A 27,763-nucleotide genomic window follows, 5' to 3' on the forward strand; every position below is an offset into this window, starting at 1 on the left:
GATGCCATTGGTGAATGGAGGAATTAGGGATTGTAGCTGCAGACACAAATCTTTGAGGAAGATGTAAATATGCAAGCTCAAATAATCGACCCACTCTGCGACCCTCCCCAAGAAATTTTCCCGTTTGTGGATCCTGTACCTGGACACCATGGGGAGAAAAAAATAACATTTAGTCCTTTTTCACACAACTGACCAACAGAAATAAGATTGAGTGCCAAATTAGGGATATAATAGGTGTCAGGGAGATAAAGATTTGAGGTAGACACATGACCAGTATGTGTGATGTTCATTTTAGTACCATTTGCAGTATGGATTGGTGGTAAGGAAGATACAAGTTTTGCAGAAGACAAGAATTTAAGATTAGTGGTCATATGATTACAACATGCAGAGTTAAAAAGCCAATAAGAATTACCCGGAGTGGCAGACATGGCAACAGGAGAATTAGAAGAGATAACCTGTTTGAATAGTGCCTCAAGATCACTCATGGTGATGGCAGTAGAACCCTCAGTAGCAGCAACAGCAGTGACAGAGGAAGATCTAGGCTTTGAGACATTCTTGAATTTAGAATGCCCTCCTTTTAGTCTTGGAGGGCGTGTGGGACAATGTTCAAGAATATGACCGTAACCATGACAATATATGCATTTTATAGTAGGACAATATGCAAAAGCATGATCAATTTGATTGCAATTCTTACAGAGTTAATTGTCAGATTTCTGATGTGAGGATCGAGTAGTTGCAAGAGCAGTTTCAAATTGAGGAGTTTTATCCAAACTGAGACGAGTCTCTTCAAAAATAATCTCTTGAATAGCAGTATCCAATGATGGGAGTGGATTTCGATATAGCAGGGACGCTCGAACGGCCTCATATTCTGATCGAAGAGCCATTAGAACTTGAATTAGATGAAGATGATCTTCACTGATTTTGGCCTGAGATATTTGATTCCAAATGGGTTGGACCTGGGCAAGAAAATCATTCACAGATTGACCTGCTTCTTGTTTCAGATTATGAAGAGTAGTCCACAACTGATAATAGTGGGCAAGTCCAGTGGTCTGATATCGATTAGCTAAAAAATTTCAGATTTCTTTCGCAGAGTCATAATTAGCAAATTGGATGTGGATGGACGAGACAGAGGTATTGCAAAACTAGGTGATGATCTGATAATTTTTACTATCCCAATCGTCAAGACGGTCAGCAAATTTTGCATCAGTTTCATCGTTCTCTCTTATCGGCGTAGTGATATCTCCGATAACAATACGCCAAAGCTTGCGACCTATCAAAAAACTTTTTATTCCTTGAACTCAAAGATTATAGTTGGAACCGGTCAGAACTGTTGCAATAGGTTTTGAAATATCAGATTTCTCCATTGATAACAAGATGAGGAGAAAAAAAAATGGTATAATAACAGAAATGAAAGAATAAACCAGAACAAGTTGTTGAGAGAGAAGAGAGACCCCAGAAACTAGAAATAAAAGTTTTATGACTCTGACACCATGTTAGAAGAAAGAATATAAGTAATGAAGGAAATGATTGTGTATTTATGTATCTTATTTACAGAGATATTACATCTATTTATACATGAGAATATGAGCTAATTTAGATAAGAATAATAATTGTTGTAATTATGCTACACAAATCTCTTATAATCATGTTAATTGCTGTAATTATGCTATATAAATCTCTTATAATCATGCTAATTACTGTAATTATGCTAACATTAGAATATCTATAGATTTGGATTTGGAAATATATTGTTTGAATTCTAAATGAAAATGGATTTGAATGTCCTACAAATCTCATGTGTTCATGATTAGTAAATTTTAACTATTTTACACAATTTGCCACTCAAATGCAAGGGTAATTCCCGAGTGAGCTTTTCCCTATGAGAATTTGGACACTTCTCCCGAAGGCATATACAGGCAAGCAAGGGCAAGAGTAAGTGCACAACACACGCGTCCTAAGAAGCCAGAAAACATTTCTTTGACTGAAATCCTTTTCTTTACTCATCGGAAACCTGTAAGATCTTTTCTATCACTTCAAATCCACTTGGCTAATTTCCCCCTCAAACATCGATACCCCAGATAAATATTTTCCTATGTAAGGCCAAAAACCCTGGTCCTCCAAACTCTATCCCTCTTGATTATGCTCTGTCTCTATCCCTCATATTCACTGCGCCCTCTCTATCCATTTCATCACATGCAATTTCTTCCTTGATTCCATCTTCTCTTGTTTTCCTTTTTTTTATTTTTTATTTTTTACTTTCTGTTTCTGGGTTGTCATTGTTTCTTACAGCAGCCATGAATGCTCTTGCAGCCACCAACAGGAACTTCCGCCATGCAGCTCGCATTCTTGGTCTGGATTCTAAGCTTGAAAAGAGCCTTTTGATCCCTCCCAGAGAAATCAAAGTAAATTTTTTTAAAAAAATCCTGTTGATTCATGGCCTTTTAAATATTTTTGTGCGTACATATATGGAGTTGATGATCTTTGCAGGTTGAGTGTACTATTCCAAAAGATGATGGGAGCTTGGTCTCTTATGTTGGATTTAGAATCCAGCATGACAATGCTCGTGGCCCAATGAAAGGCGGTATCAGATATCACCCTGAGGTGATGTGTGTGTTTATGACTGCACTTGTTTTTAACCTGATTCCATGGATGCTAGAGGCTAGATTTTTTTTTTTTTTTTTAAATCTGTTATACAATGAATTTATGATATAAATATATAAATTTTATTTATTTTATATGTAATTTTATCATATATATTCTATATTAAATTTTAAAAAATCAAATTTATACAAAAATTTTCCAAATTCTTAACGTTTATTTAAACTTGTTCAAGAATAAACATTAATGTCATTTTGTTCGTACATCGACCTCGATAATTCACGTGAGATGGAATTATAATTAGGGATTTGGTTTCGTGGTTACTCAACAGTCTTATTCAATTGTTTGGATGGTGTGTCTCTTTTGGGTATACATAGCCTCAAAATAGATAATTTCTCCATCTTTTTCCAAAGGATAATTTGTCTCTATCTCCATCATTTTTCCAGGTAGCTAAGCTAGGTGAAAAAGAAAAATGAAAAAGCCATTTGACGAAGCTCTTGTAAGAGACTAATTTTTTTTTTTCTTTATTAATGTCCTCTTGTTATATGACCAATTATTACTTTTTTTTTTTAAATAGCAAAATCAAAAAAGAAAACAGGCAAATCAAAGAATTCTACATGGTAGTGATAAATTTTAATTTAGTAATATTAGAGTCGTCTACAAGGTTACACCAATGAAATAAATGGCAAGAACATTATTTTGATGTGGACAAAAATAAGCACATACTATATATGGTCATCAATAAACTGGTAGTTTTCAGATAAAATGGAGATGTTCTGAATTGAAGTAAATGATGTTATATTCTAGATTGATCCTGATGAGGTGAATGCTTTGGCTCAACTAATGACATGGGAGACAGCCGTGGCAGATATTCCATACGGTGGAGCTAAGGGTGGCATTGGCTCTGACCCCAGGGAGCTGAGTGCCAGTGAATTAGAGCGCCTTACTCGTGTTTTTACTCAGAAGATCCATGATCTTATTGGAGCTCACAGGGATGTTGCTGCGCCTGATATAGGAATAATTCACAGGTTTGTACATATGACATCATTTTCAGTTTGTTTCCTAATGAAATGAATTTTTTGTGGCCTTTTTAGACAATCTCATTTTTTGTTCTTGTCTGCTTATTCCTTTGTCTCAAATTGGACAAACCATATTGCTTGGATTCTGGATGAATACTCTAAGTTCCATGGTCACTCACCTGCTGTTGTTACCGGGAAGCCAATCGTAAGGGTGCTTGAAAACAAAGAATTAGGAAAGCCGAATTGGAAGGAAGTAATTTTTCCTTTTTTTATTTTTCACTTGGGATTGAAGATCTTGGGGGCTCATTGGGCAGGGAGGCAGCAACTGGTCTTGGAGTGGTTTTTGCAACAGATGATCTTCTGGCTGATATGGAAAGTCAATCTCTAAAATGAAGTTTGCCACCCAGGTTTATCGCTGAACTTTAATGTGACTTGGGCACCTTTGTTCAATTGATGTGTAGTTCAATAAATGTAAAGTTATACTTTCTAGGGTTTTGGAAATGTGGGCTCCTAGGCAGCTAATTTCATTCATGAAAATGGGGGCAAAGTAGTTGCAGTCGGTAACATTACTGGTGCAGTTAAAAACCCAAGTGGACTTGACATCCCTGCTCTGATGAAGCATAGGGAGAACACCCAGAGCTTGAAGGATTTTGAAGTTGGAGAAGATATGGATCCCAATGAATTGCTTGTTTGTGAATGTGATGTTCTGATGCCAAGCACATTAGGTGGAGTTCTCAATAGGTAGTTAGTCTATTTCACCAAGATCCTCATTCACCACTCCTTGATATATCTCTTTGCCTTTCAAGTCATCTCATTTTTTATGCAATTATATATGCATCTTACAATTCCATATTTGCATTTCTTCTATATTGTTTCATCTTGGAAATTGTCAATAACAATATTGTGTATTTATTTACACACATTTTGTTGTATAAAGGGAAAATGCTGCTAATGTGAAGGCAAAATTCATAGTAGAAGCTGCAAATCCCCCACTGATCCAGAAGCAGATGATGTAATATTCTAAGGCTTCAGATGATAAACTTGCTCTTTTCACTTTTTGCTATTGTAAAATAGTTTAATAGTCCAATTTAATCTGGAAAGGGAGCTAATTTACATGTAAAACTGGTCTTTTCTGCAGATTTTATCTAAGAAAGGAGTAGTTATTCTTCCTTGCATCTATGCAAATTGCGGTGGTGACTGGGAGTTACTTTGAATGGGTTCAGGTGACAAATAATTGATAATATGCCCTAAAGCCCTTCCTAGTTCTATTTCCTCTTGAACAAGTTACCAGGGCTTGATAATAAGTAATTTTGCTTACTCTGCATTGAATATTGTGTTCTGTGCAGAACATTCAAGGGTTCATGTGGGATGAGGAGAAAGTGAACTGTGAGCGGAAGAAGTACATGAGGAGATCTTTCCAACAAATCAAGGCAATGTGCAAGACTTACAACTGCAACCTGCAAATGGGAGCCTTCACTCTGGGCCTTAATCGCGTTGCTCGTGCTACTCTTCTGAGGGGTTGGGAAGCTTGATGAAGTTCTTGCATCTCTCTCTCTTTCGCCTCTAATGAGTCTAATACTTCGTAGCTTCCAAATTTTGTTCAGAAGTAGAGCGTAGCATGGTTATACAACAGTTGACAGATTAATCAAGTAGGTATTTAAGGTAGAAATAAGGAATGAAATAGAGGCTTCAATAAGCTTTATGAATGTACAAGTTACAGAAAATGGAAATTACCAAATAGAACCCAGCTTTTCCTGTGTCCGGAGCATTACCCTGCAGATATAGTTGCAATCACAAGTTTTTAATTAGCAGCTCAATTTGCTAGGAACTTTCTCCCTTTCTCCATTTTAGTTACCTTCTTATGTAAAATTACAAGGGAAAAAAAAATCTTACCTGACTACTTCCCAGGCTTGAGTCTTGACAACCATTATAACAGTCACGTAAAATCCTATATCGTATGGATTTGAATTCCTTTCTTTTAATCTAATACCCTAACTTCGAAGGTTAGAGTAGCGACTTTTTTGTTTTAAATGAAAAAGGCCAGGGCAATTATCATGGAAGCTGAAGGAAATTCAGCTACATCAACATCTGATTCTAGATTTGTCATCAACAATTATTTCACAAGCATCAAATTCATGAAGGAAACATGATATGCGTGCAAACCTCAAGAAAAGCTTGACTAAAGTGGGATCCAAATTAAAATCATATTGCCCTCTGCAAATACACGATTAAAAACTTCATAAAATCTAGCTACTCAGTTTTGGAACTACTAGGGGTCTCATCTTGCCAGGTTGCTTGCCATTGCTTGTCATAAAAGGTTGTCTCATCCAGCAACTTTTTTAGAGTTTCTATATCCTCATTCTTTCGGATTAGAATTACTCCTGCCACAGCTACGAACAATAAAGTCTTGCAGAAGAAGTTGCTCATTTGATCAACTAGACCAACACCAGTCAAACTATCCACAAAGTAAGCCATAAAGAATCCGATCATCGCAGCACGGCCTGCACAAAAGTCATAGAACTGCATTAGTTAAAACCAATGTGCCAAAAAGGCAGATATTCGATGCACACTGCAAAGGAAGAGGTATCAACAAACCATTAAGTAGTTCCGCTTCAGGTAGATGGAATCTTTTTATCCACGCCCACCATGGAATGATTGAGGTGTCAAAAACTACAGGGTCATCATTGCGGGATGATTCTGGATTTCCCTCAAGCCATTTTCTCCTCCTAACCTCTGGAAAAGATCATTAACCAAATTAATTAGATACTAACTAATCTCACCAGGAGCTGTAAAAGAAAATATATATCAAGGACCTATCATACATGAATCCCAACTTCACCTCTTCCTTCAGGAAACAATCAATTGAATGAAAAACACACATACGAAGTTCCAGCTCAAAGTAGATGGGAAGCATTAATAGTGAATTGGATGTTTTTCCACACCACTGACATGTATATTGAATGTTTGGTTGTCCCAAATGGAAAAGTAAATTAACCAGTTCCAGTCAACAGAAAAATTTAGTATAAAACCAAGATTTTATCAGATAAAGCTTGTGTTATCTTCAAAGAAGAAGAAAACAAAAAAGGATGAATAAACTTGCACAATGGTCAGTATAATAATATTAACTTGGACCTAATGAATAATCTTAAACACGTAAGATCAGATCACATTGGGAAAAAGATTGAAGAGAATGCAAAAACAATTCCTTTCACATTTGGAATTGAAACACCAAATCACGTTATGCTAAGACCACCATTGTTGAGCAATGGTGAAAAGCTTATCTACAACTGCGGCCTATAACTTGGTAAGTTACACCATTGAGAAAAAAAATAGATCTCCCCAGTAAATGATTGAAATTGGATCAAACAAACTTAACAACTTAATAATTTACTCAAACTTGAACCCAATGGCTACCAGACAATACCAAACTCCAAAAATGCAGTCTTTTTCTCTCTTCCAAAAATATATCCAAAAACAGAGCCACCAAGAGAGCCATGAGAGACAAGTTGTCTTGACTGCCTAAATTATGTCTTATCTGTTAGTTACTATAGGCATTGCATATTTGCATGTCATGTTTGACAATTGAAACATACTTGAACTGATCCTGCTCCCTTCCCTCCCATCCCCAACAATCCCCAATCCATGAATTGATGGTGGCCAATTCTGAGGGTACTGCAATAAAATATAAACCTAAGTGTTCAAGTTAATTTCACTGCAATTGATTAAGCATAGATGATGACGTCAAATTTCGATTTGCCAGACCATTTGGGGTCTAAATTTCGGCTATTATTACCTTCTTTCAAATCATCGCTCTCTCAATTTTATGAAGATAATTTGTAATTGGTGAAGTTCAGAGGGTTCCATTTTCAGAATCTATTAGCATATCTTTAAAACTAAAATGCTCCTACTTTCTTACTCGTAGCACCCATACAATAATAAATAAATAACTAAATAACAAACAAAGCAATAATAGAGTGTAATTATGGAGCAGATAAATAATCAAAACCCAACACCTCACCGGCATCAATTACAGCATCCCAATCAGTTTTCCCATCTTTCTGAAACTGCTTCAAGTCCCAAGTCCCTCCAACCCATCTAGGTTCTATAAATTTACTTTCCGGCTTCACCTCAGCATCCGCCACCGTGCCATTGGACCCCAAAGTGCTCTCTTCGGCCCCCGGTGCAGACCCAGAAGGCTGAGCAACCTTTTCCTCCGCTTTTAGTTCTTCTACAGAGGCTGAAATTCCAGCACCATTGTCAGTGGAGGATTTTGGAGGGGAGAGGAGAAGGGAAGGAATAGCGGGTCTGAGAAAGCGAGCGGGTTTATGGGTGAAACAGGGTTTGAAGGAGAGGGATCGTAGGACTTGGGTAGGCAGAGGAGGAGAGAACAAGGCCATTGAAATGGACATTTTCTGTCGATGGAGGTGTTGTGGACGTCAGTTCATCGAGTTATCCTCAGCCTTAGAGATGTCTTGCTTTGGACTTACTAGCATATGACTCAAAGAGCCAACAAACAAGAAAAAATTATTGAGGGGGTTCAGTCCGCATTTTCAAAACGCATTAAAGTAGGGTTTGGCATTTTAATAACCTTTCCCATTAGTCCTACTATATAGTTACATTAAATCATCCTCAACGTTACTAAAAATACCAAAATATCCTTTATTATATTTTTTTATCAAAAATAATTTAATTTTTAAAATTTTACAAAACCTATAAATTAATATATGAGATTTAGTGAAATTTATAAATTAATTTTTATATTTTTAAAATTTATTTACTTAATTCTTGATATTTAAAAAAATTCTACTGATTAGTTTCTCCATCAAATTTATCATCTAAACTACGGTTAATTTTAAAAAAAATCAAAATGCACTTATTTATAAATTTCAACATAATTCTTGATATTTTGATTTGTTAACAAAATAGTCTCTAATATGGCAAAATTAAAAATTTTAATTGTTCTATTTTTTTTAATTTTACAAAGTAAAATTTATAAGTTACATATTAAAATTTTTAACATAATTAATATTTAATTTTATAAAATAACTATTAGTTACAAAACTACCTATTGATTAATAGGGTAAATTTGTACAAAATTAACTATTAAAGTGTATTTATGTTTTATATTATATTATTAAAATGCTAATCAACGAAGTATAAGGATCTTAAAGTAATTAATTCATATTTTAATAATTATAATTATTTACTAATTAATTCTTATGTTTGTTAATTATAAAAATATAGGGCTTATTTGTAAATAATTAAAATATTTAGGAATCATTTTGTTAAATATATGGATGATTTTATAATTAATAGAAAATTTTAAGAACCTTAAAGTAATTAATTCATATCGTTAATGAATATAATTTATAGAGATTAATATGTAAGTTTTATCAAACTTAAGGAACAAAATTATTTCAAATAAAAAAATTATAGTAAAGGATATTTCGGTTATTTTTGTTAAAATTAACGACAACTTAACTATAATTCTAATGATAGTAACTAATCAATAGACTTAACTGTAATTCTAACAGTAGTAACTAATCAATAATTTTATTAAAATATTAAAAATTAAATAGGTAAATTTTAAAAATATATATAAGTTTTACCTACCCCTAAATGTTTGGTAAAATTAAGTAAGAATTACTTTAAGCAGTTTAAATATTTAATTAATATGTGTCAAAAATAATTTAATTTAATAAAATAATTAAAAATTATGTAATATTTTTATTTATTTTAAAATTTATTAAAAAAATATAATGTTTATATTTTTCAAAAATTATTAAGGTTTCGTTTATTTTACAGAAAATATTTTTTTAAAAAAATATTTTCCGTATTTTTTGGTGTTTGAGACACTTTGAAAAATTAGTTAACAAAAACTATTTCCCTGGTCAAAGAGAAAATTAAATCATTTTTTAAAAAAATGACTTTTATTTTTTAAAAGATGAGATTATTTTTTGTTTTCTAAACTGTGATAATCTTATTAAAATATGAATACACTTATATATACATGAAATAAATACATATTATTAATTTAATATTACAACTAAATAAGGAAAATATTTTCATGATATAAGTTATTTTTCGTGAAACAAATGGAATTTATGATTTTTTTTATGAAAACGTAATTTTAGAATAAATAAATAAATAATTGATAATTTTGTTCCTCTATTGTGTAAATTAGTTATTATTTTATTTTAATAATATAATTTTTTTTTATATTTTGTACTGTCTAAATCATACTATTTTGCTAAATATAGCAATGCAATTTAAAGTTTTATTAAATTTTTGAATAATTATATGCCTATCAAATTAAATTAAATTTTTATTTTTTAAAAAATTATTAATTATTTTTTTTAAATATTCTTTCAAAAGAATATGATAATATAATATCTTTATAGTATAAATGCAATTAAAATATATATATAATTAAAAAATATATGTTCATGATAACAAATGTAATAATATAAGTATGCTCAAAAATATTGTCTTAAATATTATGTTAATATTCAAGAAATAATTAAAAAAAATAAAAAAAAGTCATAATCATTTATTAGTTTTCACTTTGTTCTTCTAAAATTTAATTTCTATACCTCATTGTTCTAATTATTTTAGAATGGTAAATTTGATCAAATTTACCATTGATTTGGAAAAAAAAAACTTCAAAAATTTGAATATTTAAGTGATTATCACTTATTATTTTTCGCATAACTCAAAGAAAACATAATTGTCACATTTTTAATCATAAATGATTGCCACTTTTTATTCATAATTAATTTAATCATAAAAATGAAAGAGAAAGTGAACAAAATAATAGTGTTTTTAAAATGACAAAATAATTATTTTATATTTTGTTTATCTATTAATCTGTTATTGTAAGTTTTTTTTTTAATAAATATAATTAAGGTTAAAGAATTTAATTATAACAAATTGAAATTTAAAGAAGAAAATCAACCATTATCTAAGTTTGAGAGGGTTAGTGGAATTTACCCAACATTTTGCACTCCATTCTTCCTTTTATATCCTCATTATTTTATTAGAAAATTTGAAATCTTTCTCTTTACAAAATTACAATTAATATCACATTTTACAATGAAATTAACGAAAGGGTACACTAGGAAAATTACTTAAAAATTTTGTTGGCCTTTGAAAATGGACATATATTTTGTGACATCCGAAAAGAAAGACAGGAGAGGAGAGGGTAGTTAACTATCTAATTCAATTATCTGCTAATTTATTGTTTGAATTTAAGTGTTTTAGGATTATATTAACTAGTCAATTTATTTACACGTTGTGCGAAATATTTATTATTTTATTTTAATAATATAATTTAATATGTGGTGAAGTTGCAATTTTGGATTCCAAATCAAAGCCAATAATTGTTGTGTGACACCCCGTACCCGTGTACAGTATACCCGAGTAAGTAATGCCACACGGTGTACCGGCACACTCTAATATACCTTAATTAATTTTCATCATAACTTTGAATATAACTTGTAAAATATAACTCATTTAAGTTATTTATTGAAATCATAATTTATTTGAGGTTCCGAAAATTTTAAAGAAAATCCGGCAGAGTACCGGCTAAAAATGGAGAAAACAGTTCTTCGGAACCTGTGAAAAACACTTCCAATAAACAAATTCATTCATTCTCAACTCCAATATCATCACAAAACTCAATATCAAGATCTCAACATTTCAATTTCAATTCTCATTCATCCATCACATGTGATGATCACATATAAATCACAAATAAACATTTACTTTTCCATTCACAAATACAATTTTCATAATTTACATAAACATCAATATACATTACACAAGTTTAATTTCATATGAGAAAATCAAAATTTAGTTACAAAATGTCACAATGACACCTAGTGTCCTACCAATGCAATCGCAGGTTGAGGTGACACGGACATCGGGCGTAATCTGCAGATAGACTCACCCGACCGCACTTCACTGGGCTCACGATCTGTATCTCCAGCACTACGCGCGTGGCAAAAGCAACGCGCTAAGCAATAATGCTTAGTGGTGCAATAATAAAATAAAAAAAAATAGCAAGAAAACAAATATGTAGTGAATGTGTATGATTCATTTGTTTAGTATGGGTATATACATTAATTCATTAACTTTGTTCACTTTCATTCATTTGGTTGCCCAAGTAACCTACACTAGACGATCGGATCGATAACGGTAACCGGCGCTGGGTACCTAGTACTCGCCGTCACACCATCGGTCACATATGCATCTCCGGCAGGTAATGTAATGCCTAATAAGCTGTAATAACATCAGGCACAAGGCTAAGTCTCAATACAAAGTCAGAATGACTAAAAGCCATGAAATCACGGAATGGCATATTGCCATATGCAGTACTGCTAACTGAACTCTATTGGCATGCCAAACTATCCAAACCAATCTTGTTAGGTATACTAGGGCATTCGATACTTTAAAATTCTTCAATCTTTGAATTTCAAGTTTCGGTGTTACTATTTACCTCTATGGTCAACTAAAATGTTGACTTTTAGGTAGAAATTAGGTACATTGGTTTTGGCACTCCCAACATACCATATTTTGCTTTTAAAACTTATTGGAATTGGTCACCATTATTATTTCTAACTTAAAACCAAGAGGGCAGAAAATTTTAATTTTTGAAGCATATGTTTACTGTTCCATTAAGCACTGTTGCAGTGAGAATTTGAAGAAATGACAAACATGAAAGTTGTTCCTTATTTTGTCTAGTTGAATTTCCATTTTTGAATCACTCCATTTGGAGTTTTGTAGCTCCAGATATGGCCCAAAGACCACAGCTGGTCGGATTCCCATTCTGCAGAAATTACCACATCTATAGTAACATGAACAGTGACTGTGATTGCATTTTTGAATTGGTTCTGGTCATAATTTGGGGTAGGTTCCTTCATGAAAGTTGTTTTTCTATGTCTTACTTTTTTCTGTAAAAATTTCAGGTCAATTGACCAAATCTACAGTGAGTTATGGCCAAATGAAACTGTTCATTTGGTCATTTCTGCAGGTGCTGTTGCAGGGTGTCCGGATTGGGGCCAACTTTTAGTCCTCTTGCTTTGGTCTTTTGGGTATGGTTTCTTCAGCAAAAATGTGCCATTATAAGCCTAGTTTCATGTCCAATTGGCCAAACACCAATTGGACCAACACAGCCAAAGTTATGGCTGTGTAATTGGACTGAAATCTCAGTCACCATTACTGCTGTCCCTAGGCAGCATAGTCATTCTCTTTGCCAAGCTATTTTTCAGTCCATATTATGGTCAAAATACCTCAAATGGTCACTAATTGACCATTAGAGTGTTCTTTAACAGTTTCATAAGCCAAGTAAATTTTTACTTCTCAAAACCCTAATGTCCAATTCAATTTACCCATAAACCTCAATTAGCACACTAGTTCAACATCCATGCCTATTCTGTAACACCCCAAAGTTCGGTAGTGCGTTCTGCTGTTCCGGTGACCAGCGTTGTCCGGACAGCTAGGATGCCTAGAACCGTACTTCGATATGAGTGAGGAGACATAAAATAATGAAATACAAGAAAAGAAAGTACAAGAAAAATAAAGAAAAAATGATAGCAAAGAAATGTGATCAAGTTAAACGAGCCGGGAAATCTAACGATGGGTGACCGCACTGGGAAGCCAAGGCGTGGACCGTTGACTAGCCCTGGACTGCGGGGAACCCTGGAAAACATTTTTAGGACTTAAATAGAACCTTATTGAAGAATAAATATCATTAGAAATATCAAAGAAAAATTAAATAATTTGTACAAAGAAAAATGAGAAATCGAAAAACAGACAAAACCCGGTGTTACCAAAAAATCGGGAATGCAACCCGAACAGGGGCATTATGGTCATTTGACATCCCGAATTGTCTTTTGACCTAAATTTTCATCAAAAATAAATAATATTACACTTGGAAAATATAATGAAAAATTAATTTAGGGGTACCTAATGTAAATAGCAAAAATGGGGAGTTAAATGTAGGAAATTGAAACTTTTGAATAAATTAACATTATCTTTCCACTTAGTGCTCCACTCACACCTAAAGTGGACCACTTAATCTGAATTTGGACAGCAGATTCATTTCCTTCTTCAACCTCAAAAATTCAGCCGTGAGCCTCCAAGAAGAACTCCATGGCCAAAGCTTCCAAGCTCCATGCATGAACTCCAATCTTCACTTTCATGCCATAAATCCAACAAGTCCCTTCATGAAAGTTTGTCTACTCATCACAAGGAAGAGTTTGATACCAAATTTGAGAAGTTTAAGCAAGGTTTAACAAGCTCCAACCATAAGGTAAGTTAGCATTTTTGAAGATTTCTTTGATAAACTTTGTATACATGTTATGGGTGTTGGTTTTGTGAGGGAAATTTTTAAGTTTGAAGAGTATTGAGATATCCATTTTTGGGCAGCCATGTAATCATGTATTGATGAAGTATTTGTACATATAATTGATGAGAATTATGTTGGTTGTGATGATTTAATAACCTAGTGAATTACTTCATATTTATATGGTGATTTTTGGCACTTGGATGGGAATTGATGAATTGTAGGACAATTTGGTGTTGAAGAAGATTTTCGGCAGCTTGGGGACACTTGAATAAATGTATGTATTCATGGAAGTGTTGGCAGAATATTGACATAAAAGGATTGATGGATATGTATATGAACTTGTTGTGTAAAGAGTATGTAAAAACTAGTAATGTTATGTGTATGTGTAATTGTGTTTGGACTTTGGGAATTAGAGTTATATTTGGTGTATTGAAGATAATTGTAATCTGCCCAAAGTGATGTTAATGTAAAGTAATATATAGTTTTGGTAATGTACCAAAACAGATTTGGTAGGGAAGTAAACATATTGCAAGGTAAATGTGTGTAATTGATGTGTGTTAAGCAAAGTAACCAAGGGCAGTGTACATTTTAGCCAATAAGTTTAAATGTGTAACCTCAATTGGTATGAGACCAATTGGAGGTGGAACTAGGCACAAAATGTGCCAACTTTCATTGAGAAAACATACCAAAATTCTGCTTGCAAGGTGACCTAAGAAAATGACCAATTCGGATTAGGTACAATTAGGACCTGAAAAATGACCAATTGGGCAGCAGTGAGTGTTTAGGCCATAACTCACTCAAACCAGGTCCAATTGACCTGAAATTTTGACCAAGAATAGTTAAGACCCATACCTACAAGTCTTATGAAGACACCAAAGCCCAGAAATGACCATAAGCAAGTCAAACAACTTGCACAAGTTCGGGTCCAAAAACTGGCTGAACCAGAATTGACCAATTTGACCTAAAATTGACCTAAAATGGTACCACTTGACCAGCAATAGTGTAATGACCATAACTTGGTCTACTTAACTCGGATTGACCTGAAATTTTGCACCGCGTGCAATAAGACCTAGATCTACAAGTTTGTAGTTTCGACCGAGACCCGAAACCGAGGAACTAGATCGTCGGTTAGGTCAAACCAAAGGTCCCTAATCCAAAGAATTTGCATTAAAATGCACTAAGCAAGGAAATTACTTTGGTAAAACATACCAAACCTAAAACCCTATCAAATGTGACATATTAACGATACTAAAACCTAATTTACCTAAAACGCAACGAGGGTCGGTATATTAGGTGATTAAGTGAATAATTGAGTTCAGTGCATTATTTACCAAACACCATCGATAGAGACAGTTTAAATTAGTACTGAAACACTTCAAATTGTGTTTCTCAGTTAACAAGGACTTAGCAAAAGGGAAGGAAACACTGAGCCTAGATCAGGGAGACAGTCATCAGAGGTTTGTGCACAACTAGTTTTTAACTGATTTTGTTCTGAATATTTCACATGATTAAATGATATATTTTTCTTATGAATTATGTTTACCAAGCATTGGATTTAATTCAATGATTATCGAGATTGTTATAGTATGTATGAATTTGGCTTTATGAAATGGTATTTCCACAATTATTAAGCATTGTTATGGATTAAATAAATTATGTTTTGGAAAATTTTGATAGAACATGTTTTGAATTGTGCTGGTAATTTTCATGGAAAAATACAAATTTATGATTTGAATTGTGATGAGCATAAAAATTATTGGATATTGGAATTGAATTTGAATCGAATTATATTGTGATTTATGCTCACTAAAAGGATTGTGATATTGTTTTATATCTCACTATAGATGCTTGACTAGGTTATTACCCGTCTCTCTCATTTGTTGAGAAGACAATGGAGTTAGTTGTGTTTTGATTACCATGGTACGTGCACAGGCTTAGATTTTCCTCTGATTTGAGGTTAGATCTAAGTTTATTTTATCGTTATGGCCCTTGCGAAAGATTCATTATTGTGATGGTACTGTGCACGATGATTCGACCTCCCCGACCATAGGGAGTTAGAATCTGATTCGACCTCCCCGACCATAGGGAGTTAGAATCACATCGAATATGGCCCTTTCGGATTAGTCTTGCATGGTCAGTGAGATAAAGAATGATTTTTGAGATAAAAAATGATTTTTGAGATAAAGAATGAGTTTTGAGATATAGTATGATTTTTGAAATACAGTATGATTTTTGAGATACAACATGATTTTTGAGATACAGCTTGATTTTTGAGATACAGAATGGCTTTTGAATGGTAAGAAATGGTGATTTCAATTATGGTTTATGTATAATTGATTTTGTTAGAATTACTTAAATGGATAGTCAAGATTTGATAAATTGAATTTTGTGATCCAAGTCATTTATACAAATGATTTACATTATTGGCAATGAATATTTTGAGTTGTGGAATTTGATGAGTATTCAGATTTCCAAATTAATTACCGTAAATTTTGTCAATATATATATTGTACTATGTTTTAAATTATAGTTGTGCACCACTGAGTTCACCACTCAGCGATAGCTTTGCATGCTGTCGCAGGTAAGAAGAGCATAGAGCAGTGATTAAGTTGCTTTGAGGATACATTCAGATCAGCTCCAGGTATATCATAGATATACCCATGTATATAGGTTTTGATGTAAGCATGTAATAATATGTATGTAAATTATTTGAGCAGTTGTATAAAAACTCTTGTAAAACATTTTGGTATGTAATTAAATGTAAATTATTGTAAATGTAAATTTGAGATTTCATTTACTTGAATAGTTTTGTATTATATTTCCTTTATCTCAGTCTTCGAAAAATCACTATGGATTTGAGTTGAAAAATATGTTGGAGTTGAGATTTGCAAATACATATTGAAGTGCCTTTTTACAGGTTTTCTGAAGAACTGTTTTGTCCAAAATATAGATGGCACTCTGCCAAAATTTTTACAGAAATTCCAAATAAACCAAATGAGTTAGTTGTTTCACTTCAGTTCATCAAAGTCTTTAACACCTGTAAATAGTGCTCACCACTGTAAAAGAAGTAAGAAAAGTTTTTGAAAATCCCTTGTAGTGTACTTAATGGGTTATCAGTAGACGGAGTTGGTAATTCATTAGGTATACTACGGGATCATGTTATGCCTTACAGAGGGGTAGGGTGTGACATGTTTTAGTGGTATCAGAGCAATGGTTTTAAAGTGAATTTCGAACTGTGAATTTGAAATCTTTTTGTCGGTAACTACAACTGCTCAAATGTTTGATACATATAGTACATTACATCATAAATGTGAACTAATGGAGAGGAATCTCCTTGTGTTGGTTGTACAGGAATAGAAAATTCTGTGAGAAAAATGGGAGAGAAGAATGAGATAATAGAACAGTCTGTGATGGCAGAAGAACAAGCTGAGGCCCCAGCTCCACAAAATGTCGAAGGCCTGACTGTACCAGTTTTACCAGTACAAATTACTGCACAAATGGCCCAGTAAATGGCCACTTTCTTTCAACAAATGGCTAATAATCTGTCAGCCCAAACCCAAGTACAGACCCAACCCCCACAAGGGTAGTGTGAAATGGAAAAGAGGGAGAAACCTATGGGTCAGAGCTCGAGCAGTAATTTGAGAAAGAGAAAAGAATTTGAGGAGCCCCGAGCTCAGGGATATGATAGAGGTGGATCAGTAAGACAGAGACCATCAAGGTCCAGTCGTCGAACAACTAGAAGTTCCTACCCTTCCCGCCAATGTGAAACTTGTAGAAGATATCATGGTGGGATATGCTATAAGGCGTCCTGAGCTGCTACAATTGTGGAAAACTTGGACACTTTGCTAAAGATTGTACTAAACCACCTCGACCGCTCTCCGGATTTCACAGCATCACAATGAGTCAAGATAGAAATAGAGTTGGTACTCCTCACCACTATAACACGTTGAATCAACCCGAATATAGTAGCGCACTACAGTGAGCGTCCACTATGCGCCAAGGAGAAAGAGCAGAAGCTTCGGATGTAGCTGCTGGTAAGTTTTTAATTTTTGAAGGAAACAATTAGTTATTATTTGATCCCAGCACTACTTAGTTGTGTGTTAGTATTAGAACTATATGTTTTGTTGCTATTCCTTTCCAAGGGGAATAAATTTGATGCGTTAGTGACTAGTCTTTTAGAATCAAAACTACAATAACAAGTATGATTGACATTAATCTTGGAAGAATTGCTAGCTAAAAGTATTTTCTAACATACCATAAACTATAAAGCTAATTGGCAAGCCTACTTAATGTAAGGCAAGAAGACCTAAAAGTAAGTTACAAGAATAGAATCGCTCTAGATGAGGGCAAAGATATTACTGTTAGTAATTATTAATGGATATTGTAATTAGAATTGGTTTAGGATATTTGTGGATTCGAGTAAGATAAGATGTTAGAAAACCTAGTCCATGAGGTTATAACATAGTGACTATATAATATTCTCAATGTTTGTATTGTAAGCTACAGATTACAGTACCGATACGGGATTATTGTGTAGAGCTACGTACTTCCTCGTGATACAGTAAATTAAGAATATTTGTAAGTAATCTATAAATTGATACAGTTGCACCCGAATAGAGTACTAGTACTGGAAATGAATATGAAAATTTTAGTCAGAAATTTAAGACTTCAGAACTAGTCTATCAAACGACTACACTTGTAAGGTAGCTAGGGTCAGTGACTCAGTTACATTAATGTGAATTACCGGTACCCCAGTAATTGCTATAAGCTTAGAGATATCAGTACAACGTATCATCTTCAGACAGATGGACAATTGAAACAAGTGATTCAGGTAAATTCGGAAACTCATTGAGTTCCTATAAATAATGAAATGAAATGATAAAAATAACTCAGTAAAGGTGATAAGCCCTCAAGAATATATCGAGAACTTGTGTCATTGAATCCGAGAGGAGATGGGACAGATACATCCCACTAACAGAATTTGTATACATTAATAAGTGTCAAGCTAGCATACGAGTGGCACCCTATGAAACATTGTAAGGGAACAGATAACTATGGATGTTGTGATGAGACTCCCGAGGACACATAATAGTCAAGATGCAGTATAGGTCATAATTGACAGATTGACCAAGTCTGCTCACTTTTTGCCAATTCGGATGGACTATAGCCTAGAAAGATTGGCCAGATTGTACATATATGAGATTGTCAAATTGCATGGAGTGCCAGTATCAATTGTGTCTGACAGAGATCCTAGGTTCACTTCTAGATTCTGGGGTAGTCTTTAGAGAGCCCTAAGAACTAGATTGAACTTCAGCACAGCATTCCACCCACAGACAGATGGCCAGTCTGAGAGGGTAATTCAAGTATTGGAGGATATGCTACGGGCTTGTGTGATTGAGTTTGAAGGTAGTTGGGATACACACTTGCCTTTGAATGAGTTTGCTTATAACAATAGCTACCAATCAAGCATTGGGATGCCTCCATATGAAGCTTTGTATGGCAGGAAGTGCAGAACTCCCTTATGTTGGGATGAAGTAGGTGAAAGGAAGATGATTGGGCCAGAAATTGTTCAGCAGACAGAGGAAAAGATCAGATTGATCAGAGATAGACTCAAGGCTGCATCAGACCGTCAGAAGTCCTATGTTGATATAAAAGAAGAGATATTGAGTACGCAGTGGGTGATAAGGTATTCCTCAAAGTTTCTCCTTGGAAGAGAATTATGAGATTTGGCAGAAAGGGGAAACTGAGTCCTCGTTTCATCGGACCATATGAAGTTCTGGAAAGAGTGGGTCCTTTGGCATATCGGTTGGCATTACCTCCAGAGCTAGCAAGGATACACAGTGTCTTCCATGTGTCCATGTTAAGGAGGTACAGATCTAACCCATCTCATGTACTGTCAGTTGAAGAGATTGAAGTAAATCCAGACCTCTCATATGAGGAAGAACCCATAAAAATTCTGGCTTATGAGGTGAAGCAGCTGAGAAACAAACAGATAAACCTGGTTAAAGTGCTATGGAACCATCATTCAGACCAGGAAGCTACTTGGGAACGTGAAGAGGATATGAGGAGACAGCACCCACAGCTGTTCAGAAACTAATACCAGGTAAAATTTCGAGACGAAATTTATTTTAAGGGGGAGAGAATTGTAACACCCCAAAGTTCGGTAGTGCGTTCTGCTGTTCCGGTGACCAGCGTTGTCCGGACAGCTAGGATGCCTAGAACCGTACTTCGATATGAGTGAGGAGACATAAAATAATGAAATACAAGAAAAGAAAGTACAAGAAAAACAAAGGAAAAATGATAGCAAAGAAATGTGATCAAGTTAAACGAGCCGGGAAATCTAACGATGGGTGACCGCACTGGGAAGCCAAGGCGTGGACCGTTGACTAGCCCTGGACTACGGGGAACCCTGGAAAACATTTTTAGGACTTAAATAGAACCTTATTGAAGAATAAATATCATTAGAAATATCAAAGAAAAATTAAATAATTTGTACAAAGAAAAATGAGAAATCGAAAAACAGACAAAACCCGGTGTTACCAAAAAATCGGGAATGCAACCCGAACAGGGGCATTATGGTCATTTGACATCCCGAATTGTCTTTTGACCTAAATTTCCATCAAAAATAAATAATATTACACTTGGAAAATATAATGAAAAATTAATTTAGGGGTACCTAATGTAAATAGCAAAAATGGGGAGTTAAATGTAGGAAATTGAAACTTTTGAATAAATTAACATTATCTTTCCACTTAGTGCTCCACTCACACCTAAAGTGGACCACTTAATCTGAATTTGGACAGAAGATTCATTTCCTTCTTCAACCTCAAAAATTCAGCCGTGAGCCTCCAAGAAGAACTCCATGGCCAAAGCTTCCAAGCTCCATGCATGAACTCCAATCTTCACTTTCATGCCATAAATCCAACAAGTCCCTTCATGAAAGTTTGTCTACTCATCACAAGGAAGAGTTTGATACCAAATTTGAGAAGTTTAAGCAAGGTTTAACAAGCTCCAACCATAAGGTAAGTTAGCATTTTTGAAGATTTCTTTGATAAACTTTGTATACATGTTATGGGTGTTGGTTTTGTGAGGGAAATTTTTAAGTTTGAAGAGTATTGAGATATCCATTTTTGGGCAGCCATGTAATCATGTATTGATGAAGTATTTGTACATATAATTGATGAGAATTATGTTGGTTGTGATGATTTAATAACCTAGTGAATTACTTCATATTTATATGGTGATTTTTGGCACTTGGATGGGAATTGATGAATTGTAGGACAATTTGATGTTGAAGAAGATTTTCGGCAGCTTGGGGACACTTGAATAAATGTATGTATTCATGGAAGTGTTGGCAGAATATTGACATAGAAGGATTGATGGATATGTATATGAACTTGTTGTGTAAAGAGTATGTAAAAACTAGTAATGTTATGTGTATGTGTAATTGTGTTTGGACTTTGGGAATTAGAGTTATATTTGGTGTATTGAAGATAATTGTAATCTGCCCAAAGTGATGTTAATGTAAAGTAATATATAGTTTTGGTAATGTACCAAAACAGATTTGGTAGGGAAGTAAACATATTGCAAGGTAAATGTGTGTAATTGATGTGTGTTAAGCAAAGTAACCAAGGGCAGTGTACATTTTAGCCAATAAGTTTAAATGTGTAACCTCAATTGGTATGAGACCAATTGGAGGTGGAACTAGGCACAAAATGTGCCAACTTTCATTGAGAAAACATACCAAAATTCTGCTTGCAAGGTGACCTAAGAAAATGACCAATTCGGATTAGGTACAATTAGGACTGAAAAATGACCAATTGGGCAGCAGTGAGTGTTTAGGCCATAACTCACTCAAACCAGGTCCAATTGACCTGAAATTTGACCAAGAATAGTTAAGACCCATACCTACAAGTCTTATGAAGACACCAAAGCCCAGAAATGACCATAAGCAAGTCAAACAACTTGCACAAGTTCGGGTCCAAAAACTGGCCGAACTGAATTGACCAATTTGACCTAAAATTGACCTAAAATGGTACCACTTGACCAGCAATAGTGTAATGACCATAACTTGGTCTACTTAACTCGGATTGACCTGAAATTTTGCACCGCGTGCAATAAGACCTAGATCTACAAGTTTGTAGTTTCGACCGAGACCCGAAAACCGAGGGAACTAGATCGTCCGGTTAGGTCAAACCAGTGTCCCGAATCCAAAGAATTTGCATTAAAATGCACTAAGCAAGGAAATGACTTTGGTAAAACATACCAAACCTAAAACCCTATCAAATGTGACATATTAACGACACTAAAACCTAATTTACCTAAAACGCAACGAGGGTCGGTATATTAGGTGATTAAGTGAATAATTGAGTTCAGTGCATTATTTACCAAACACCATCGATAGAGACAGTTTAAATTAGTACTGAAACACTTCAAATTGTGTTTCTCAGTTAACAAGGACTTAGCAAAAGGGAAGAAAACACTGAGCCTAGATCAGGGAGACAGTCATCAGAGGTTTGTGCACAACTAGTTTTTAACTGATTTTGTTCTGAATATTTCACATGATTAAATGATATATTTTTCTTATGAATTATGTTTACCAAGCATTGGATTTAATTCAATGATTATCGAGATTGTTATAGTATGTATGAATTTGGCTTTATGAAATGGTATTTCCACAATTATTAAGCATTGTTATGGATTAAATAAATTATGTTTTGGAAAATTTTGATAGAACATATTTTGAATTGTGCTGGTAATTTTCATGGAAAAATGCAAATTTATGATTTGAATTGTGATGAGCATAAAAATTATTGGATATTGGAATTGAATTTGAATCGAATTATATTGTGATTTATGCTCACTAAAAGGATTGTGATATTATTTTATATCTCACTATAGATGCTTGACTAGGTTATTACCCGTCTCTCTCATTTGTTGAGAAGACAATGGAGTTAGTTGTGTTTTGATTACCATGGTACGTGCACAGGCTTAGATTTTCCTCTGATTTGAGGTTAGATCTAAGTTTATTTTATCGTTATGGCCCTTGCGGAAGATTCATTATTGTGATGGTATCAGGCACGATGATTCGACCTCCCCGACCATAGGGAGTTAGAATCTGATTCGACCTCCCCGACCATAGGGAGTTAGAATCACATCGAATATGGCCCTTTCGGATTAGTCTTGCATGGTCAGTGAGATAAAGAATGATTTTTGAGATAAAGAATGATTTTTGAGATAAAGAATGAGTTTTGAGATACAGTATGATTTTTGAAATACAGTATGATTTTTGAGATACAACATGATTTTTGAGATACAGCTTGATTTTTGAGATACAGAATGGCTTTTGAATGGTAAGAAATGGTGATTTCAATTATGGTTTATGTATAATTGATTTTGTTAGAATTACTTAAATGGATAGTCAAGATTTGATAAATTGAATTTTGTGATCCAAGTCATTTATACAAATGATTTACATTATTGGCAATGAATATTTTGAGTTGTGGAATTTGATGAGTATTCAGATTTCCAAATTAATTACCGTAAATTTTGTCAATATATATATTGTACTATGTTTTAAATTATAGTTGTGCACCACTGAGTTCACCACTCAGCGATAGCTTTGCATGCTGTCGCAGGTAAGAAGAGCATAGAGCAGTGATTAAGTTGCTTTGAGGATACATTCAGATCAGCTCCAGGTATATCATAGATATACCCATGTACATAGGTTTTGATGTAAGCATGTAATAATATGTATGTAAATTATTTGAGCAGTTGTATAAAACTCTTGTAAAACATTTTGGTATGTAATTAAATGTAAATTATTGTAAATGTAAATTTGAGATTTCATTTACTTGAATAGTTTTGTATTATATTTCCTTTATCTCAGTCTTCAAAAAATCACTATGGATTTGAGTTGAAAAATATGTTGGAGTTGAGATTTGCAAATACATATTGAAGTGCCTTTTTACAGGTTTTCTGAAGAACTGTTTTGTCCAAAATATAGATGGCACTCTGCCAAAATTTTTACAGAAATTCCAAATAAACCAAATGAGTTAGTTGTTTCACTTCAGTTCATCAAAGTCTTTAACACCTGTAAATAGTGCTCACCACTGTAAAAGAAGTAAGAAAAGTTTTTGAAAATCCCTTGTAGTGTACTTAATGGGTTATCAGTAGACGGAGTTGGTAATTCATTAGGTATACTACGGGATCATGTTATGCCTTACAGAGGGGTAGGGTGTGACATATTCATACCTTAAACATCATTTCTAGCCACTCTAAATTCATTAAAACAATCAAACTCATCCTTCCTTAGGGCTGACGAAAATTGAAGATACTCTAACATATATGATTTACTTCAAATTCTTACAATTTCTTTACTTAAAATGATGCTCTAGCAAGGATTAAAGGAGTGAGAGTGAAAATATAGCACTAACCTTTAAGTGGCAGAATTTTCAGCCACCCAAACTCCTTTCTTTCTTCCTCTTTTGGCTGCCTAAAGCTTCCTTAGGGTGTGTAGATAAATTTTAGTGAAGATGACTTAGGGTTTTGGGGTGAGGTTTGAGAGGTTTTTCAAGCTTGAAAATGAAGAAAATGGAGGTTTAGGGCAAGGCTTGATTTCGGCTGCAATTGGGGAGGATGATGGCTGCTGGATTTTTAATTATTTTGGTCTTTGTTTTGTCTCTTTTAAGTATTTAAGAAAGCTTATTAGCTTGTGATTGGTTGGTAATTTATAAATGACATCATTATGATGTCACAAATTGCTTTATTTTGATTTTTCTTTTCTTTTCATCACTACTCAATTTCAATTAAATTTTTAGTAATGTTTCTTCATATTTTATGTCATATTAATTATTTACATAGCTGGACAAGTCGGCCAAAAATCACCTCTGAAGGCGAAATGACCAAAATGCCCTCCATTTGGCTCAACGGGCCAAAATTGTCTGTACCGATTGAAAAATTTTTCTAAATATTTTCTTGGCATTCTAATGCCATGGGAACCTCAATAACCCTTCTCTGGAGTCCCAAAAATTATTTTATAATTTTTCCCCCGGGTCTAGGGCTCCTCGTTGCGAGAACCGCAACTTCCCTCTGGTTTACCCCTCGCTAGGGCACCAGCTCGTTTAACTTGGTTGTATTTTATTTCTAAAATTTTTACTAAATTTTTCTTATTAATATTTGAGTTAATTATGGTTCCTGACTTTAGTTTAAATATTTTTTCGGACATTCTAGCTGTCCGGACCGACACTGGTCACCGGAACAGTAGGATGTACGAAGTGGTTACCGGGAGGGTGTTACATGTTGTATCTGCTCTTGAGTAAAAGGCATACTTGAAGAATCAGAGGAATTCACTACTTGGATTGACTCAGTGTTATCAGATGGATGTGTAACTTCTTCAGCAAAGACTTAATTAGCAAAAGGTCCAGAGTTTCTGAACTTAAAACTAGGAGGAAATCCATGTTTTCTATAGCATTTATCCACTATGTACTTTTCCGGTTACATTCTTATTAAATTGAATATTCTGACCTCTGCTATAATTGTTCCCTTTCTGATAATTGTTTCTAGTATTCATCACTTTTGTGTTCACAAACACTTTGGAGTTAACAACTTCTCCTATATCCATTTGTCTCTCCCGTTGATCAACTGATGTGGCCCAACTGCAAGTACATGGGTCGTATAAGTAACATAGAAAAGATATCATTCCCACGAGGAGTTGTGTTAATGATTGAATTTTTGAGATAAAAAGTTGACTAAATTGAACTATTCTTGAAATTAAAGTAATAAATTGATGGGTATTTGAGTATGAAATCTATATGTGCAAAATTAATAATCTATCCAACAATGTATTAATTAAACTAAAATTGCATCAATTTGAAATAAGCAAGTTGAAATTTATATGGCAAAATTAAAATGGCAAGCAATTAAATTCGATTAAAAATTAACAATTATGAAAAGGCGATTTCGGAGTTCGGGATTTCATATTCGAGCTATTTTGGGATTTTTAAATTGGTTATCCAATCTCGTGGAACTTACGAATTTTAAGGAGATTAATTCTTAAATCCTTTGAATACCCTTTCGAGTGAGACAAAGAGTGCCTTAATCAAACTAATCCTACTTTCGTGGAGTTAGAATTAATTAAGACCCATTAAGTTGTTTAATTAATCTGTGAATCCTCTTAATCCTTAGTCTATTTCTAGATCTAAGTTAATTAAGTCCAATTCCTTGATTATCTATCACAAGGCCTTCTCCTTTCAGTGCCTCAACCATGGATTAAGAACATCACTTAATGGGATCCTACACTAAGCATGTCATTAAGCACACAAGAAATGAATAAAACTCATTAAGATCACAAAATATGGATTACCCAATCAAAATCCACAAAATATCTCAAATATTACAACCCTTACTCCAGAATCAAAGGTAAACTACTCACTACCCATAATGCTTACAAGATATATTGAGTTTAAATGGAAATAAAGCTTTAATCTAAGCTAAGAAACAAGAAACTAAGCACTAGAAATGTAAGGAAAGAAAGAAATCTGCAAATCTTGGTTGAAAATGGTGTGGAAGGTGAAAGTGACTCTTCAAATTCTGCCTCTCCTCTTCCCTTTCTTTTCTACTCCTTGTCTTCTCCTTTTTTTCTCCCCTTCTAAAATGGGAAATGGGACTATTTATAGCATTTCCTGACATGGAGCCCTAAAATGGTGTGTTTGAGGAGGGATTTTCTGAGGGAATCTTCGCACTCATTAATGAACTCTTTATGGGACTGCATAAGTGGACTGCATAAGTCATGCAGTCCCTTATGCAGTTTTCGGCTGGTTTCTGGTTCACTTATGCGAAACTGCATGACTTGGTGCATAGGTTATGCACAATTCCGTGAAAGTGCATAAGGGAGGCGTGAATGTGCATAAGCTATGCAGTCTCCTTATGCACATTTCGGCAGGTATTGGAACAGTGATTTTTCTCCTTATGCAGATCCGCATAGCTTATGCGGCAAGTTATGCACAATTTGGTCAATGCATATTTCAGCTTGAAAACTTGTTTTTGACATCTTTGGCTGTAGAAGTCACTCCTCAATGGCAAAATTTCTCTTCAGTCCTTCAAAAACACCATTTTTCCTACAAAACAAAGTAAAAATTACAAATTAATGCAAAATTGACAACTATGAAAAACTAACTAAATAACTAATGAAATTGGCTAAAAATGACTAATAATAAAATAAAATGGCTATGAAACTAGACCTAAATGACTATGCAAAATGTATGCATCAAATACCCCCAAACTCAAGCTTTTGCTTGTCCTCAAGCAAACTTTAAAATGTGATGCAAAAAATTTTAGGGGTGCCTTATCCAAAGAGCTATGAAAATCACCTATTAAAGTAACTTAACACACCTTTAGCCATACCAGCAATCCATATACCCATCCTTCAAAATGCAAAGAATCTAATGCTTATCCAAGCTTTCACCGCTTAGCCATCAAGTCAATTATCATTCAAAATCCCCAAACCAACCAATCAAAAGAGAAAGTCATGCTCAAAAGAAATTCTAGGACAATCAATAGGCAAAGTGTCTCTATATAGAATGATGGAATTAAATGAATGAATAGATAATTTTCCAATCCCATAGGCAAATTCCCTACTCCTATCTCCACTAATGTAGCAAGTACTATCAAGAAATCAAAGGTCTTTTTAGGGATGCAATGGGGCCATGGGGTTTAAAATGAGGCTAAGAAGAAAGATTGGTAAAAATGATTCAAAGCATGAGAATATTTTCAATTTTTGACAACATAAGGTACATTT

The 27,763-nt window shown here is 34.1% G+C and overlaps 1 protein-coding gene and 1 pseudogene across 1 annotated transcript; one reads left to right on the plus strand and one right to left on the minus strand.

Moving 5' to 3' along the window:
* Positions 1 to 1,948: 1,948 nt before the first annotated feature.
* On the plus strand, positions 1,949 to 5,618 carry LOC110660844 (glutamate dehydrogenase 2-like; annotated as a pseudogene).
* Positions 5,619 to 5,666: 48 nt separating this feature from the next.
* On the minus strand, positions 5,667 to 8,177 carry LOC110660843 (light-harvesting complex-like protein 3 isotype 1, chloroplastic). Its single transcript, XM_021819277.2, has 3 exons — positions 7,636 to 8,177; positions 6,213 to 6,350; positions 5,667 to 6,118 (listed from the first exon to the last, which is right to left on the minus strand). Exons 1-3 carry the CDS (start codon positions 8,024 to 8,026, stop codon positions 5,868 to 5,870), a joined length of 780 nt encoding a protein of 259 aa, XP_021674969.1. The 5' UTR covers positions 8,027 to 8,177; the 3' UTR covers positions 5,667 to 5,867.
* Positions 8,178 to 27,763: the final 19,586 nt, after the last annotated feature.

This window comes from Hevea brasiliensis, chromosome 9, assembly GCF_030052815.1.
Source record: "Hevea brasiliensis isolate MT/VB/25A 57/8 chromosome 9, ASM3005281v1, whole genome shotgun sequence".
NCBI lineage: Eukaryota > Viridiplantae > Streptophyta > Magnoliopsida > Malpighiales > Euphorbiaceae > Hevea > Hevea brasiliensis.